At 37.5% G+C, this 16,064-nt stretch overlaps 1 protein-coding gene across 1 annotated transcript; it reads right to left on the bottom strand.

Annotated features, from left to right (window-relative positions):
* Window positions 1-159: 159 nt before the first annotated feature.
* Window positions 160-15,834, bottom strand: LOC142976180 (uncharacterized). Its single transcript, XM_076119437.1, has 15 exons — window positions 15,681-15,834; window positions 15,183-15,430; window positions 15,011-15,108; window positions 14,541-14,695; window positions 13,394-13,852; window positions 12,795-13,088; window positions 12,484-12,665; window positions 9,672-9,791; window positions 8,939-9,038; window positions 8,386-8,646; window positions 7,796-7,911; window positions 7,260-7,402; window positions 6,127-6,225; window positions 5,541-5,683; window positions 160-5,050 (listed from the first exon to the last, which is right to left on the bottom strand). The coding sequence occupies exons 2-15, from the start codon at window positions 15,411-15,413 to the stop codon at window positions 4,899-4,901; spliced, it is 2,553 nt and encodes an 850-aa protein (XP_075975552.1). The 5' UTR covers window positions 15,414-15,430; window positions 15,681-15,834; the 3' UTR covers window positions 160-4,898.
* Window positions 15,835-16,064: the final 230 nt, after the last annotated feature.

Raw genomic sequence — 16,064 nt, 5'->3', positions numbered from 1 at the left:
ATTTTGTTTTTGCGACCTACCCACTTACATACATACCTATATTGAACATAAGTACGTATATTTTTTAATTACACTGGATCGACCACCATATCAATAACACGTTCTAGAAGTGTTCAAGTTCATGGGTTAATAAGGAATTTAGGAATGAACAAAAACAAATTGAAAATCAGTTGACTTTTATTTGATGGAATTTGGAAAAAAATTACAAATAACATCTCAAAGGCGGACATTACGCTAACTTTGAGCTCTGTACAACCATACAGTTAAGACATACATCTATCCATATAGTATATTCACAACACAATTATTATTGTATTTATGTATTACAATGACATCTAGAATTTTGTTGCAGGGCAGTCGTGGCCGGCTACAATGTCGGCCACGACGCCTAGTTACATAAAATACATCAAAGTTGGCACAAACAAACATTACTAATTACAGTTAGAACAAAAATATAATATAGTGACGCTCCAGCGCCACCTCACGACACGGTATACTTAAATAAAGTAACTCTAAACTATTGTTACGTAAACATTAATTAACGACTAACATAAAATTCTAACTCCTAGTGATTTAAAACTAATACTGAAACACCGAAATGACTTTACATCACACATACTATAGGAGAGTACACTTATCTTTTTTTTGCATTTTTGTATAATTTTAACAACTCTGTACAAACAAGACTTCGTTACGTTTTAATACATATATAATTTGATGTGTTACACATATACGTAAGCAGGAATTATAATTTGCGGTTCAAAATCATGGGCGGATTTCACAAGTCGAAAGTACAAATGTTAATGATCTAGAAACGATCAAAATAAAATGAATCTACACATTAATCAGACATCTATTGTAGTAACAGTAATACAGTGTGCACTACGGACATTTATAAGAAGCAATACCTATATTTTGTCATACATCCTTCCTCCCTAGCCTTACTGAGATTACATCCGAATCACAGCCAAATATTAATATAAACATTCCAAAAATACTCGTATGTCAATTTTGGCGGGACCTCCGCGTAATACCAACAATTCCCAATCAGACACGTTCTCCGTACGACACGCTCAAATAACAGACAAAATGTAAGAGGGGATAGATTAAATATGGCGTACTACATACATACACGTACCACGGCGACTGATCAAGTGACCCCGCGCGGGGAGCCACGGCTGCTACAAGGCGACTATCAGCACGACACCACTAACGATAGTAAATGCTGAGACTAGGTGTCCTTTCACACAAAACAATATATAAATAAACCTGCTGTTTCCTCAGTAAAAAGCAAAAATAATATCATTTTGCAATGACAGCTATATAACATAGTTACGGAACTTATCATTTTTCATTCGTTACGTGAATTTCAGACACTTACAGAAAATATATAAACGACTACCCAAGCACCAAAGTTGTTTCTTAAACTGACAGTATTATGAGATCAAAGTAGGATACTTTCGTGTTCACGTTGCTATTCATAAGTTTTAATACTTAAATGCTGAAATTTGTTAGTGCAGAGATTCAAATGGTCTGTGAGATCTGGCGTATAATTAAAAGTAAACCTACTCGTGAGCCTTAATTTAGGCTAGTGAAACCGTATCGACTTATTTCTAACTAAACTATAAGTAAGCCATACAACCGACTGATCACTACACACGAGTATTTATAATAAATCTCACTGTTTACATAATGGCGGTGGACACTTACTCTCTCTTACACGCTGCTACAATGCTACGCGGCTGGCAACTAGCAATCATGTGTCGTGATCAGCGGTCTAAAACTAAGACACAGAAACTTAAATTTGCGACATAAAACTACATTACTTGGCTTAAAATTTACAGTTTCACCTTAATTATAAGGAATGATATACAGCGCCTAACATCTACGCAAAATTGTATGTATGTATAATGCCGTACCATACAAAAATATTTCGTAAACCCTGTCAACCTCGACAATTTTGCAGCACCAATGAACACTTAGGGATTAAAAATTTCGAAAAATGGGCCTAGTTAAAATTGTATATTTCGAAACGGGATTAGAAAAACGGGCAAAGGTATCAGTCGAAATTGATCACAGAAGGTGCGCGTTACAAACGGGGAATGTCACAAAGTATTTCAAAAGGTTCATTTGACTCCAGTGTCCGGCGTCCTTCGCTCTGACGTGCTCCGAATCTCACTTGCGTTTGCCTTCCCATCTCCTCGTATTAAGTACAGTTTAAAAACACCAATTTACAAATTTGGAGACAAAAATTGTCACATATAATTCTACATCGTAATATAAATAAGTGCGGCACGGCGCCGCGCCGCGGGCTCGCTCGCATCACATGCGAGACACGACCTCGGCGAACATGTCGTCGTCCTTACAGGATAACTAAATTACAATAAATAACATTGAAATAAACTCGATGAATTGACTGAAGATTATAATTATTGTTCGAATAATTGACGCAAGTTTCCTTCAGCCGGGTCGTTCTGTGTGCTGTAGTATGTGCGGCGGCGCGGCTCGTGCCTGCAGCTGACGGAGTAGAGCGGTCAGCGCTACCGATATCGTATACAGGTGTTCGATGAGCATTGTCGTTGTGCTTCGTCACCCCATTGTACAATGAGCTCTACTCAACGGTGACTACCGGCCGATCATTTGTGATTTTAACACTTGTATAGCCAAAACGTTTTCCAAAATCGTGTTAAAACCTCGACCGATTGTTAAAAAACTTAATACACACTGAATCAAACTATGTTATATACATCCCTGATATGTACTGCGATTTTTGTGTGGACAACTTAAAAGTTACGTTCTTTACTGCTATTTTATGGAAGAATCAGTGTATATTAGGTTGTATTAGTTCTCAATGGTATACATATAACATATGCTAAGCAAATGGAATATCCGTACGCCAAAGAGAACAGGATATCATTAAACACCAAATATTTAAGTAAAAATTTTGGTCAATTTTGAATCCTAGTTCAAAATGTAGTGTTTAACAATATCAAAAGTTATACCACAATCAAATGACGAGAAGAATGCGAATAAACTGTATAAAGCGTTACATAGTACTGACGGATTTTGACACAACAAAATAAGATTTTGAAACTGAAAATACGCATTATTTTAAAAAACAAAGCTGAAATGATAACTTTAAAGTGTCATTTGAGAGTGGTATGCGCTAGCGTGTGGTCTGCGGCCTATATTCAAGACCACTGAGCATTAACCATTTAGCTTAAGTCATTACAATTTCCCGACATTTCAATCGACTTGAGAGATTTTCTCGTCGTTCTGATGTACCGATTGTATCATTTAGTCGAATAATCGACTACGCTGAGTATTTGTTTAACAATTAGTTAGTTATTGCATGGGAAAAACAGTTTTATGGACAATATTGGAATTATAAAGAAGTCTATTTGAAGATGAAATATGAAATGATAAGGTGCAGTTGTACAAATACGTTGGCGTTAGTCGATTATTCGAGTTAGTTGAATAAAACAGAGCATTTAAGAATAATATAAGGCCGATTTTAAAGCAACGCGATAACAATGGACTAGTCACGTTTTTTAATTTCAACGACGCATCTCTTAAATATGGCTTTATGCGTCTACAATATTTATTTATTGCTAAAATACTCTTGTTTTATTAACGGTAAAATGGTAGAATACCAGTAATAACTTTAGATAGTAACAATATTTAATCTACAACTCGATGAAAACATAATAATATAGCCACTGGCCTCGATGGCAAATTTTAGGAGACCAGTGTTCACTTGTTATATATAAGTACTAGATAACCTACCCAACAAAGTGACAGCAAATGTATGAAAAAATATGGTAAATGTGTAACTGGTTAAGCTATCCCGTACTCATTCAGAAGAGGTGAAACAGACTAAGTTTTTATGTTCATTTTTGTAGTTTAGCATCTCCAAAAAGATTTCTTATAAAAAGTTTGAATTATTGCATTAAAAACAAAATCGTTTAAAAAAATCCGTGGATTCCCGGCTTTTCCGGATGCGGATGCGAATGGCCGCAACGCCCCTAGTTCACGTATTTTTATGTATTGTATTTTTGTCATCCCTAATAATGTTTATTACGTTGTCGACTAATTTATGATAATTAATATGTTACTTGGCTAAACGTTTATCTGGTTTCTATGAAACAAACCACCATGGTGTGCTGACTAGGGTTGTAACGGAAGTGTGTCGGATGAAAATCGTAATCCATACTAAGAGCTTTTGTGGCATGGTTAGTATGAAACTAGTCCCAAATGTGTTCAAGCCACCGAAGGCCTTTGACGTGGCTTGACGACTGTTACTGTAGAAGATAGTAACCGGGACTGACCTTTTACCTGCCCTCCGAAGCACGGAGACGCTCAGTTCAAATACCACTGTGGAATGACCGCGCCATAATTTGCTTAACCCACAGATCGTCTACCGATCGGTGAGCGCAACTGGCTATGGAAGCCTTAATTCAAATTCGCCTTTAACTAGACTAAGTTGTAACCAATACGACACAATAAAGGTTCCAGCACGGTGCGTTAAGTTTTGTGGATACGGAAGCTTAACCAAAGGTTTAAATTTAATCGGAGGCATATAGGGATCATTTTAAGAGATTAACTTAACTTTCGTGTGTATTCATAGATCTGGATTGTAGAAAGAACATACCGCATTATTACACCGTGATAAGTTTTGTAAACCTTGAAACATATTTTTGTAAGATATTCTGCAGTTATGCTGTTGAATGAAAGTTCCATTACAACCCTAGTACTAACATATTAGACCATCAATCATAAATATATTAATCACCTGAAAATATTGACTAAATCAAATAATTTTTCGCTACAAATCTCTCAGTTAGCCCGCTATGTTTTCATCGAGTTGTAAACTGTGTCGGTACATCAGCGTGTGTGATCTACTTGTGTTCGATGTGGTGGGGGTGTGGCGGAGGGTGCGGCGGCGGGTAGTGCGGGGGGTGCGGCGGGTAGTTGCAGTACGGCTGCATGCCGAACTCCACGCCTTCCTCGTAGCCCACGTAGCCCATGCCGCCCATCATGCCCATCATTGCTGGAACATATACATATGTATATTAGTGGATAAATTTGGTTGAGTAACAAATGTAATATATTATGAATGTATCTCATTGTACTCTGCTACTTCAGTGGTGTAATAATAGCTTTTTGGAGAACTTAAGAATGATATTTACGATTTGTTTTCTTAAATGGAAAAGATATTTAATTAAAGCTTTCGTTTACTTTGTTTTTTAAAAAGACAAGTAATATACTTGGGTGCGCTATTGTGTCACGGGGACTTTTATAAACATAAACAGCTGTTTCGGGTCTAATTATGCTTTTCGTTCACAAAGCATATTCAGACCCGAAACAATTATTTGTAGATCGCACAAATAATTGTTCCGTATGGGAATCAAACCCATGACCTCCCGACGCGTGGTGACCCTAACCACTGCGTCACGGAGGCAGTTAAAAAGTTACAAGTTACATTCTGATAAGTTTACTTAGACAATAACATAGAAGAAAAGTGAGTAATGGTGGTGTACCTGGGTCGGTCTCGACGGGGTAGTACTGTATGGGGTACATGGGCGGCGGGTAGGGGATGTAGGGCAGCGTGAGTAGTGGCTGCTCCATCACGCACTCCGCCTCGCCGCCGTACAGCGCGCGCGGCGAGCCGTGAGAGTTGCGGCTGTGGGGGAGGGTAGATCATGAGTATTTAACACGTCAGATTATTTTATCTTCAGATCAAAAATGACGTTGCTCGTGAGAAGTCACCTAGAAAGGGACTCACTCTTTCCAATGAACATATTTTAGAAAAGTTGACCAATGAGAGAGTCAACATTTATTAAGCCAGCATTTACCAAGCTTCAACTAACCGTCGCCAGACCAATTTCTTGCCCGGCTATTAGTCGACAATACGTAAAGGGTTCTTGAGTCAAATATACGAACTTTAATCTTCAAAACCCTTGCCATTTACTAATACCTTACCTCCACCTAATTCATGCGAAATATCACAATAAAACACACTGTAACCACGTCGAATCTTAACCAAAACCACACGGTACACTAAGAAAATCATATAAAACGTATAGTTGGTAGACATGCGACAAGCGACTAGTGGTGCATACTGACCGATTGTTGGGCCCCTTGTTGCCCATATTATTGTTGTGTTTATTCTGGTTGTGGTTAGAATTCTGGTTCCCATCCTGGTTGTTCCCGCCTCGCTTAAACCTGTCACGAAAACAACTAAATTAAGAGGATTTAAGGAAAACAAAAAGGTATAAAAATAAATGGGATTAAATAAATTGTAACGCTGAAAAAAAATGTGGATAAATTTGCAAGCATAGTGGTTTTATACAGACATTTTGCTAAGCTAAGCTGGAGTGGTTATAGTCAACTAATTGCCTAACACCCGGTTTCTGAGGCACATTTATCGGTAGGTTATAGATTTAATAGCGGTTAACCTCATATAAAAATTACAGTTTGAATAGATGAACTGCCGCTAAATGTACCTCAGAAACCGGGCATAAAACGCTCTTATGATAGACCTTGCCAAGATAGATTGATATAGTTTCTGCTATAGAAATAAGTTCCAAATCACTACTCGGCCAGCATGATAGACACAGTCTACACGTCTTATTATATAAGTAGACCTTTTAAGTAGCGGGACATTATTGGGTTAGATTTTATGTAAATACTTTGTATCAAATATCATCTTGGCATGGTCTAACATAGGTTTAAGGTAGATATTGGATACATCCTACGAAAACTAATTCTACAAATAATTTATAAAAGAAAATATATAAGCCGTGTGGTTTCGGTTGAAGACACTACGGACTTTGAATAACTTACAATATATTGTAGAGAAGCTTTTTCTACACTAAAAAATTAAATACATTGGTAAAAATACTTTTTGAAGATAAATACATTTTTTTGATAGAGCTTTGGATGTTTTAACTTTCTAACTAGTTTTGCTAAAAACAAAATAATGTCAATTTGTGAACTCTCATTTTATTTATTCGAACTTTATCGACGATATTTCAGGTGGACTAAATAGAAAATATTATTTTTTTTGCCGTCTAGCACTAAAAACCGTGTCGTAATCTGAATGGCATACTATTATTTTAATTACACCTAAATTATTACTATTCATTACAAAAATATAATTGACAAGTTTTTCGTAAATAGACTTTCAGATATTGTCTAAAAAGTATCTTAAAATCTAAGTAACAAGAGTATGTGCTAGTGGTAGTGTGGTGACCGACCTGGGTCCGAGCAGGGGTCGTTGTCCGTTGCCCTTGCCCTGGTTGTTGAGCGGCGGCTTGTCGGGCGCGCCCGCCTTGTGCTTGTGGTTCTGCTCGCCGTGCGCCAGCACCGGCCGCTCGTGCAGCGAGATCTGCTGCATGTCCTGCATACACAACACATTAATAATGATGTCCTAGCTGGTATCCGGCTACAACGGTCAGTTTCACTGAAACTGGCCACCAGTGCAGGACTTTGTTAAGTGTCCAAGTGTGTCCACACAGGTACACTATTCATTCACTCTTATAACCTGATGGGACGGATAACTGACGCGACCAGTGCGGAGTCAGACGCAGGACCGACTTAACGTGCTCACCGACGCACGGAGATCTACGACCTCAACTTCCTAATTTCGGGCGATTTCTGAGATATTCTAAATAGATCTCAGGAAAGACTTTTTGGCCCGTCCAGGATCCGAACCCGAGACCTCTTGAGGAAAATAGTGTATTACAGTAGTTGGCATAAAAAATGTATTTATAATGTTAGAGTGATATAGTACCTGTGCCAGATCCCTCGGCGAGTAGTGTCGTGGTGGTGGGTGCGGCGGTGGTGGGCCATACGCTGCCCACATGCATTCCACGCCCAAGTTGAAGTAGTAGCGAAGCGTCGGGATGTCTGAGGGAAACATTATGAATTTAGCTTGGATTAAAGGTTTTAACATTATTAAGGGTCGGTCGTAATAAAAAGAGGGTAAAATTTACTTTTACAAAATATACAAGCGTATATGGGCGTGTACGTTATGAGTAAAAATTACTAGCGTATACGTATACGTTACACGTGAGGAAAAAATGTTTGGTGTAGGACAAGTCTGTTAGAACGACATCTAGGGTAGAAAAGCGGGTGGTCTGTTTAAGACTTATGACAAAATTAAACTTTGGTAGATAATAAATAGTCGATGTTATTTGTCATATACAATAAGGTCGAAGTGTAAGAATGGTTACCCTACGCAACCATTCCTACACTTAAGGGATTAGAGCGCTACGACATTAGTGCGTCAGCTTCTTGTCTGTCCTAACATTGCGAAGGACCAGACGCTCGCCACGGAGATTTTCTTAACGATGCACAGGTCTGTGTGAAAGTGGTACTCACCGTTCATGGGCAGATCAGCACCGTTGGCCTGCACACTCTTGAACACGTGCGGGTTGACGCCGTGAGGAGGCGGTGGTGGAGGAGCCACGTGCGGCAGCGGTGCCAGCGCCCCGAGCGGAGGAGCAAGTGGAGGTCCTCCCCCGGGCGCGCCCACGGCCTGCCCCGGCGCGCCGCCGCACCACACCACGCCCTTGCCGCCGCACGCGTAGCCGCCACCTACATATGCGCCGCCAGGGCCGCCGCCACCTGGGTTCATCGCGTCTGCAACGTCATGGCATTCATGTTAGCTTAAGCTCTAGCAAATAAGGGGAATAACGACTGCATAATATAGAAAAACAGATGACAACGTGTACCATTCCTGCGAAGAGAAAATACAACAAATCAAAAGAATCACTAATTCAAATTAACCATTCGAATTTCGAATTTCTGAGTTTTCCAACCCTATTTTCCAAATTACTATCTCTTGAATAGATGAAAGATAAAGGCACAGACTAGATATCGAAACAAATAAAGCTTAAAAAATATACTATATCTAAAATTAAAGCATACTCACTGGTATAAGTAGTAAGCGTGTTGGTCGTAGCAGGCGTAGAAGCGCGTACAGAAGCTGGCGAAGTCATCCCGTGGGCACCCATATCTCCACTACCACCAGCCTACACATACAAACATTGTTATAACAACACTTCACAATGATATAACAATCAATACGTATTTCACCACTTACGGATAATTTCCAGTTTGTCTGTTCAACAAATAAAATTATGAAACATTTCAGATTATCACTTTACTAATACTAAGTAGCGAACAGAGTAAAATATATTGAGTAACGCATTTGTATAGATATTATAACTTTTTAGCCTTATGCGAAATATTAATTCTTTTAAGTACTAACAGTCAGTTCCTTCATCAAAGTATAGGGTTAAATTAAAATGACAATCAAATTTGTTTCCTCAATCTTAGTTTGAAGAAGCAGATTTGGTTTTACTTCACGTCAATGGATTTAGCAGTTACTTTAGATATGTATGAAGAAACTGGCCGTATGTCGCTAACATACACAAGCATTTCAGCGACTTATTGTCTGTATTGAAAACTACGTCGGGGGTTAGCAGTTCTTTTGTGAAGTGATTCCAATACGCTTTCATGACTAGGTAGATTACTGGAGTGTTATTATACAATTTAACATTAAAATAATTTCAGGCAAAATTTTCTTTAAAAATCAACCTAAGTGGGGAAACTATACGCAAGCAGAATCGCACGGATCAAAATACAAAAAAAAATAGTATTACCTGGTTATGATGGTTATCGTTGGGTGCTCCACCGTTAGGCTGTGTGTGTGCGAGCTCGTGGGGCGGAGCGCCCGCGCCCGGCCGGCAGTCCACCATCAGGGGCAGTGCGTCAACTTCAACCTGAAATCGAACCAGAACATCACCACTAGCCAGGGGAGAGACTCAACTAGAAACTAACTTACCCCCGGTGTCTGATGTACATTTAGCGGTATTTATCATATAAACATGACGGTTTGAATAGATAAACTACCGCTAAATGTATTTCAGAAATCGGGCATTACTGACAGATTCCGATTGTAGTTTGAACAAGAAACTTAAATTGAAATAATCAAAATTTTAAGGACGGAAAATTTTAATTGTAATTGTGTCCTAAAAATACAAACTTATTATTAGTGTTTTTTTAAAGGTTAAGTGCGTTGTAGTTGCAGCGGGCATGTAGGACAAGATAATATATGCGACAGAAGCATGAAAAGTTTGTATCGTAACAAGTGCGACTACCTACCCCTATCGAAACAAGACATGATTTTATTTGTGTATTTGAGCGGGAGTCGTCTTTGAAACCAAAATATAAAAAATTCTTAACTCCACAATCTACTTAGAAATTTCAAAGAAACCAAACATAATCGAAATCTTTTGAGGTATACTAAAGTAAAGTTTATGAGGAAGCTGAATGAAAAATTTCCCGCGGCGCTAATAAATTTATCAGCTAACAATTAAATTATAAATCTAGAAGTCCAAGACTGCCCTAGAGTTAAAAACAAGTGTCAGAGAGGAGGACTCACTGAAGACCTCTCACAGAGGAGGTCAAATTGATGATTTCTCCTTAAATTAACTACTTAACACGCACTTGAAAGACCCTCACATCCGTTATACGTACCTTACAGAAGCCCACAAGAGAAATAGTCACAAAATATCCAAAAGCTCAAATTCAAGCCACAATTTTAAAGAAAATCTGTCAGTAACACATTAAACAACATACAATACTAAATACAAACACAATCTACTTGTCTACACAACAAACTACGCGACACTGAACAAACCTCTAGAATAGCTACGATATGGCACACATTGGGCATGTTTGTAAGCACCTCACTCGATACAGAGGGGAGCTTATAACTTTGTTGTACAAAAACTGCACTATACTTATGTTATAGGGAGATACAACATCCACGTATTTAATTTACAGGTAATGAGAGGTCTCGTTTGTTTGTTTGTGGGATGTTATCTCTGAAAGTACTGGACCGATTTCCCTTATTCCTCTACCAGTAATTTAACAGTATCCTTGCAGATCATAGGATATCTCTTTAGTTTCAGAATATTTTGTTTTTGTAAGACTATTTTTTTATTATAAAGTACTTGAGTACCACACGAATTACAACCAAAACCGAAAAATATATTTACTAATAAGCTACATTATCCCTGAAACCATAAGATTTTTCTTTTACTAAACTTTACTATAAGAACTTAATGTAAAGCCTTTACTTATACCAACGAAACTTGTGAAACCAATTTCAGAAAAATATTTCACAATAATAAACTACATTATGCTCCAGTAACAAAAACTGTTTATATCAGAAAAAGCGCGGGGGCAGTCGCGTGCAAAAGTAAGTAGTACAAAAGTTTAATATACATATGAAATGTAGTGAGATTCATCCGTCACCCCTTTTAATGGAGTCTTTAATAAAATTAGGACATTGTGAAGTGAGGTAGGGGTCAGACAGTCTCCCCTGCGCTATGCCGAATGCAATGTACGCGATTATTGATTGAAATGAGCTCGCGTGGAATCACCGTGTTTCATTATTTCGAAATGTTCGTTGCGTATATTACTTAGAAATGTTTAATGATTAGATTAATATATTTCTAAGTGGTTTTTCTTAGATTTGGGTATGGTTAGCAGAATAAATGGTGATTAGTTAAGTACATTTTTAAACTTGTACTTTCAAGTTTTTTAAATATTAATTGCTTTCGTCACGATACTACGAAATTTTAATTTTAACGTCAAATTATATTTGCTTTCGAAAACAAATCGACTTACTTATCTTTAAACGAAAAAATACACTTAAAAATTATGAATAGGTACCTATACTTATAAAAATAGTATAAAAGCTAGGCGAAAAATAACTTCTATATCAATAAGAACACAGTTTAGTCACTATAATTTTAGCTTGAAAAAAATTAAATGCTGTATGATTTAAAATTATAACTAACCTACCTGATCCATTTTAAAATTTTCAAAGTTATGTCAAGTTTATTATTTTCAGTAGTTAAATAGTTAATTTAAGATCGTTCTCGGTCACGGTCACAACTCACTACTAAGCGACAATAATTATAAACTGGATTTATAAACTATTTTATAGATAAGAATGATAAAACAATTAAATATAACGCATCCCCATTTTGTTATGTATAGTGTTACTAGTGAAATAAATAAATGCTTTTCAACTGCGAAGCAAACATTATGTGCAAATTAATAATTAGGACTATTATAATTGTAAATGTATTTTTAGAGCTATTTTTAAGTTCAGTTGAGGCTTAACGTATTTTTATAACGCCCATATTTATTAAGCAAGATGAATGCTTACAAAATTATAAGCAATTCTAGTTAATATAAAGGTAATTCCCGCACACGAATACGATATTTGCGACGATAAAACGTTACAAGTGGAAACTGGAGTACAAATTGTTTCAATTCTAATATAAAACACTCATGTCATTGTTATAAGGGTAACCCCCTCAAGGAATCAAGTGATATGCTTAAAAATACACCCAAAACCTATGTCTATAAGGTCTATATTCTATATCTACAACTAACAGGCATCGGTTCAAAGTTAAGAAAGTCCACGTGTTGGTATGTGTAATCGTTGTTCTGATACGAAAGGTCGGTCTCCTCCGTCCAAGACACTTTCGGTTTGAGCGCTTTCTCCGGAGTCTTGTCCTCAGAGACCCCCCTCGACTTCCGTGCCTTGCTCAGACCTTGTTTCCTCGTGATATTGCCTGCTCGCGGAAAATCGAGTAAGTACTTATATCGGAGGAAAAGAGTAAAAATGTTATAAACTCGTTTCTAAAAGGGCTTAAGCATAGTTATTTGTTTAATAGGTTAGAAAAATCTAACGAAAATCGCACCTATTTGCTGCAACATTTGACTAAGAGTCAGGAACTGAGAGTGGGCTCTTGAGTATCGGTACGGCGGCGCCCACGGCCTTATCTCGTCAAGTGGGAGCGGTTCCAGCTGCTCATAGTTCACTATACGCTTCTCTCCCAACTCCTCGATGAAGACGAGGCAGGGACCTCCCTCGGGCCTCATCTCCTGTATGTGGCAGTGGTAGGGAACCGTCTGCTCTGGCTGCAGCTTGCATAAACACTTAACCCCCACTTGAAGCGTCATCCCATCAGAATACCTAGCGCCGTAACGCATTTCTGCAATAACATTTCGCAAGACGTAATTATATGTTAAAATATGTCCGGACTAGAGCAGGACGCTGAAACTCGAAACAAACATCTTCATATTGACCTCGTTGTTATTGCATAGCAAATGATAAATAACATCCGGTTTTCCTGTACGAAAAAATACGAAACTCCATTTTGCATCAATGAAGGTCTGAATTAACAATTAATTCAATAAATAACGCACAAGGTGAGTTAAAACCGGCTTTACTTCGAAGACTCGTTTGTTAAGGGTTTCTGTTCCGCGCTCTTTAACTCATAGTCGAACTACGCAGTACCTCGTCTCAGTTCACTCCACACGTCAAATTCTATGTTCCTGTAGATGTCAGGGTCGAGAGCCTTGGCCACTTTGTATGGGAACGGGGTGATGCCATTATCCAGCAAGTCTTTAGCGCTGTTCACATTGAGACAGTTCATGCAAACATTCTCGAGTTGGATCAAGCTTCGGTTGAACACAAAGATGCTAAGAGATTCCTTCAGCAAGCTAGCTCTTTCGAGGTCCTCCGTATGGTGCTTGCATTTCAAAGCTAAGGCATTGTTGTTCCTGTCTTTGTCATCATCAGCTGCTTCGATGAATATCTTGGCGCGTTCCTTTTGTTTCTTGCGTCGCTCTACATTCTCTGACATGAAGTACTCAATGTGGTTGGTCGGTAGTTTGTCGTGCAACATTTTATCAACGGCATACGATAAGTCCTTGAGCTGGTACACACCATCGTAAAGTATTTCGTATACCAAAGCTACAAAAAGTAAACGTTTGAAGATTCTATTGTATCTTGGTAAATGTAATTAAGAAAATAATTTTAGCAAAACACTATACTAAAGCCTATTGCCTAATAAAAAAAATATCTTACTCCCTTTAGGAACAGGCATGTAAAAGAAGAGATATCATTGATTTAATATGTTGAATAAACATATAACATAAATGTACATAAATTTATCAAAATAGAAAAAGTAATATCAAAATTTTAACAACATTAAATTGTTTTTGATTTATCACTCAGTAATGAGAGCTTTCAAATATTTTAGACAGAGGTAAGGTTTAAAATTCACAATATAAATAACATTTCTGTCAAGAATTCATTTTCTCAAACTATACTTTATTCTCAAATCTGACCAGACACCAGACCATTCAGTATACAAGCTCAAAGTAGGAATACTATAGCACCCTTGGAAAGTCATACAGCACATTAAAACTTTTTGATGCTTGTATTGAATGTGTCCTGAAGATGCTTAAGGGTTTCATTGCTCAAGCACGGACCAGTTTGTTATCCATCTATTGGTTTTGTCAATAACATTATATTTTTAGTATACAATTGGTAATTTGATACCTAAAATAAACTATCAATAGAGGAAGATATATACCAATACAAAAAATAATAGTTTTCTACAGTCTGTACATATTTTTAGAGAATGAAATAGACTTACATTGGCAAAACGATGAGGTGTTAATGAAATCTTTAGTGTAAACCACGTCAAAGTGCTTAGTGTCAGGTGAGTAAAACAGATATATGGGTGCTCCGTAACCATTGCAAATTTTTGTCTGAGGACCCTTGTTCGCTTCAAATATTACAAAGTCACGTCTGCAAGTGTTTTAATGAGTTAATTTTTATCTATGTTACGCACTCATGCCTAACGCAAGCTCTAGAATAACAAATATAAATCACCGATTAAGAAAATAAAATAGCTTGAAGTATAGGTGAGAGTTGTTAGTATTTGAATCATAAAACAAAATTGGAATGAGTTCAAATATACAAAAATAACTGTGCACACTTATAAACTAGTTTTCTTATTGTATCATAAAAAAACAATGCCAAACTTGTATTAGGCAAGGTGAAAATATAAAAGTTAATAATATAAAATAGTGGGTAGTTAATACTTCATATAAATGCTCTTACCTATAGAGATGGCTCATGGCCGTAATTTCAATTAGACCGCCCCATTCAGAAGGGTTTGACATCTCTTTGAGATAATTTTCAAATGGACAACTCAACGACTACAAAACAAAATTATTCATGTTATCATTTTGTTGGAATGTAAACAATATTACAAATATGTAATATATCCTACCCCTTCGAAGAGGTACTTCTTAGAGGCCATGAATTGGACGCAGTCCAGTCGGACTCTATGAAAATACCGCTGAGTGTTATAGATGTTCTCAGATACGGCGCGGAACAGGCAGCTAGAGTCCCTGGCTGTGTGTTTACGGAAAAATCCCATTTCGTCCAGCCACCTGTCCGGCTCTGAGGAACGCTTGTGTATCTTCCACGGCCCGCGACAACGGATCGGGGAAGGCGACATTGTACACTGCTAACGATCTGCAGGTAAACAAAAACAAATGACGCTGCCGCTCCGATCATCACATCCGCCGCAATTTCGCAACAAACCGGCGCATTTCGCACACATTTATAAACAAAACATAGTCATAACACGGTTAGGGTCTCCAAAAAACCATATCGTAGCTATATCGTCTTGCGAATGCAAATGGTTGTTTTGCTGTCTACGATATACAACACGTGCAAACATTAAATCGTACGTATGACGCTAAAATATTATGAAAACACTTACCGAAATAATATATCCAAACTGTCAGCATCAGTGTTGAACTGTATTTGTAAGTGCGATGTTGTATTTTACGAAAATCTAATGAAAATTGCACGTGCCAAAAGCAAACCGTCAAGAGCCGGCGGGAAGCAAATCAAAATTTACAAGACGGCATTTTGCAAAAATGTTACCATACTATAAGCATGTTCCCGGTCAATGCTCTGTCTCTTTCTCGCATGTGCAGAACTTGTATCGCTCTATTTCATTAAACTTGCATTATTGCTATATATATTATTTTTGTAATGAAACGCAGTAAGTGCACCATAGACAAAATAGAAAATATCATAGACAAGCTATCAAAACCTAGATTAGTGAAAAAATAATTAAAAAAGCGCTCCTACCGGCTAT

Source organism: Anticarsia gemmatalis, chromosome 10 (genome assembly GCF_050436995.1).
Source record: "Anticarsia gemmatalis isolate Benzon Research Colony breed Stoneville strain chromosome 10, ilAntGemm2 primary, whole genome shotgun sequence".
NCBI lineage: Eukaryota > Metazoa > Arthropoda > Insecta > Lepidoptera > Erebidae > Anticarsia > Anticarsia gemmatalis.
This window is presented reverse-complemented; position numbering and strand designations above follow the sequence as displayed.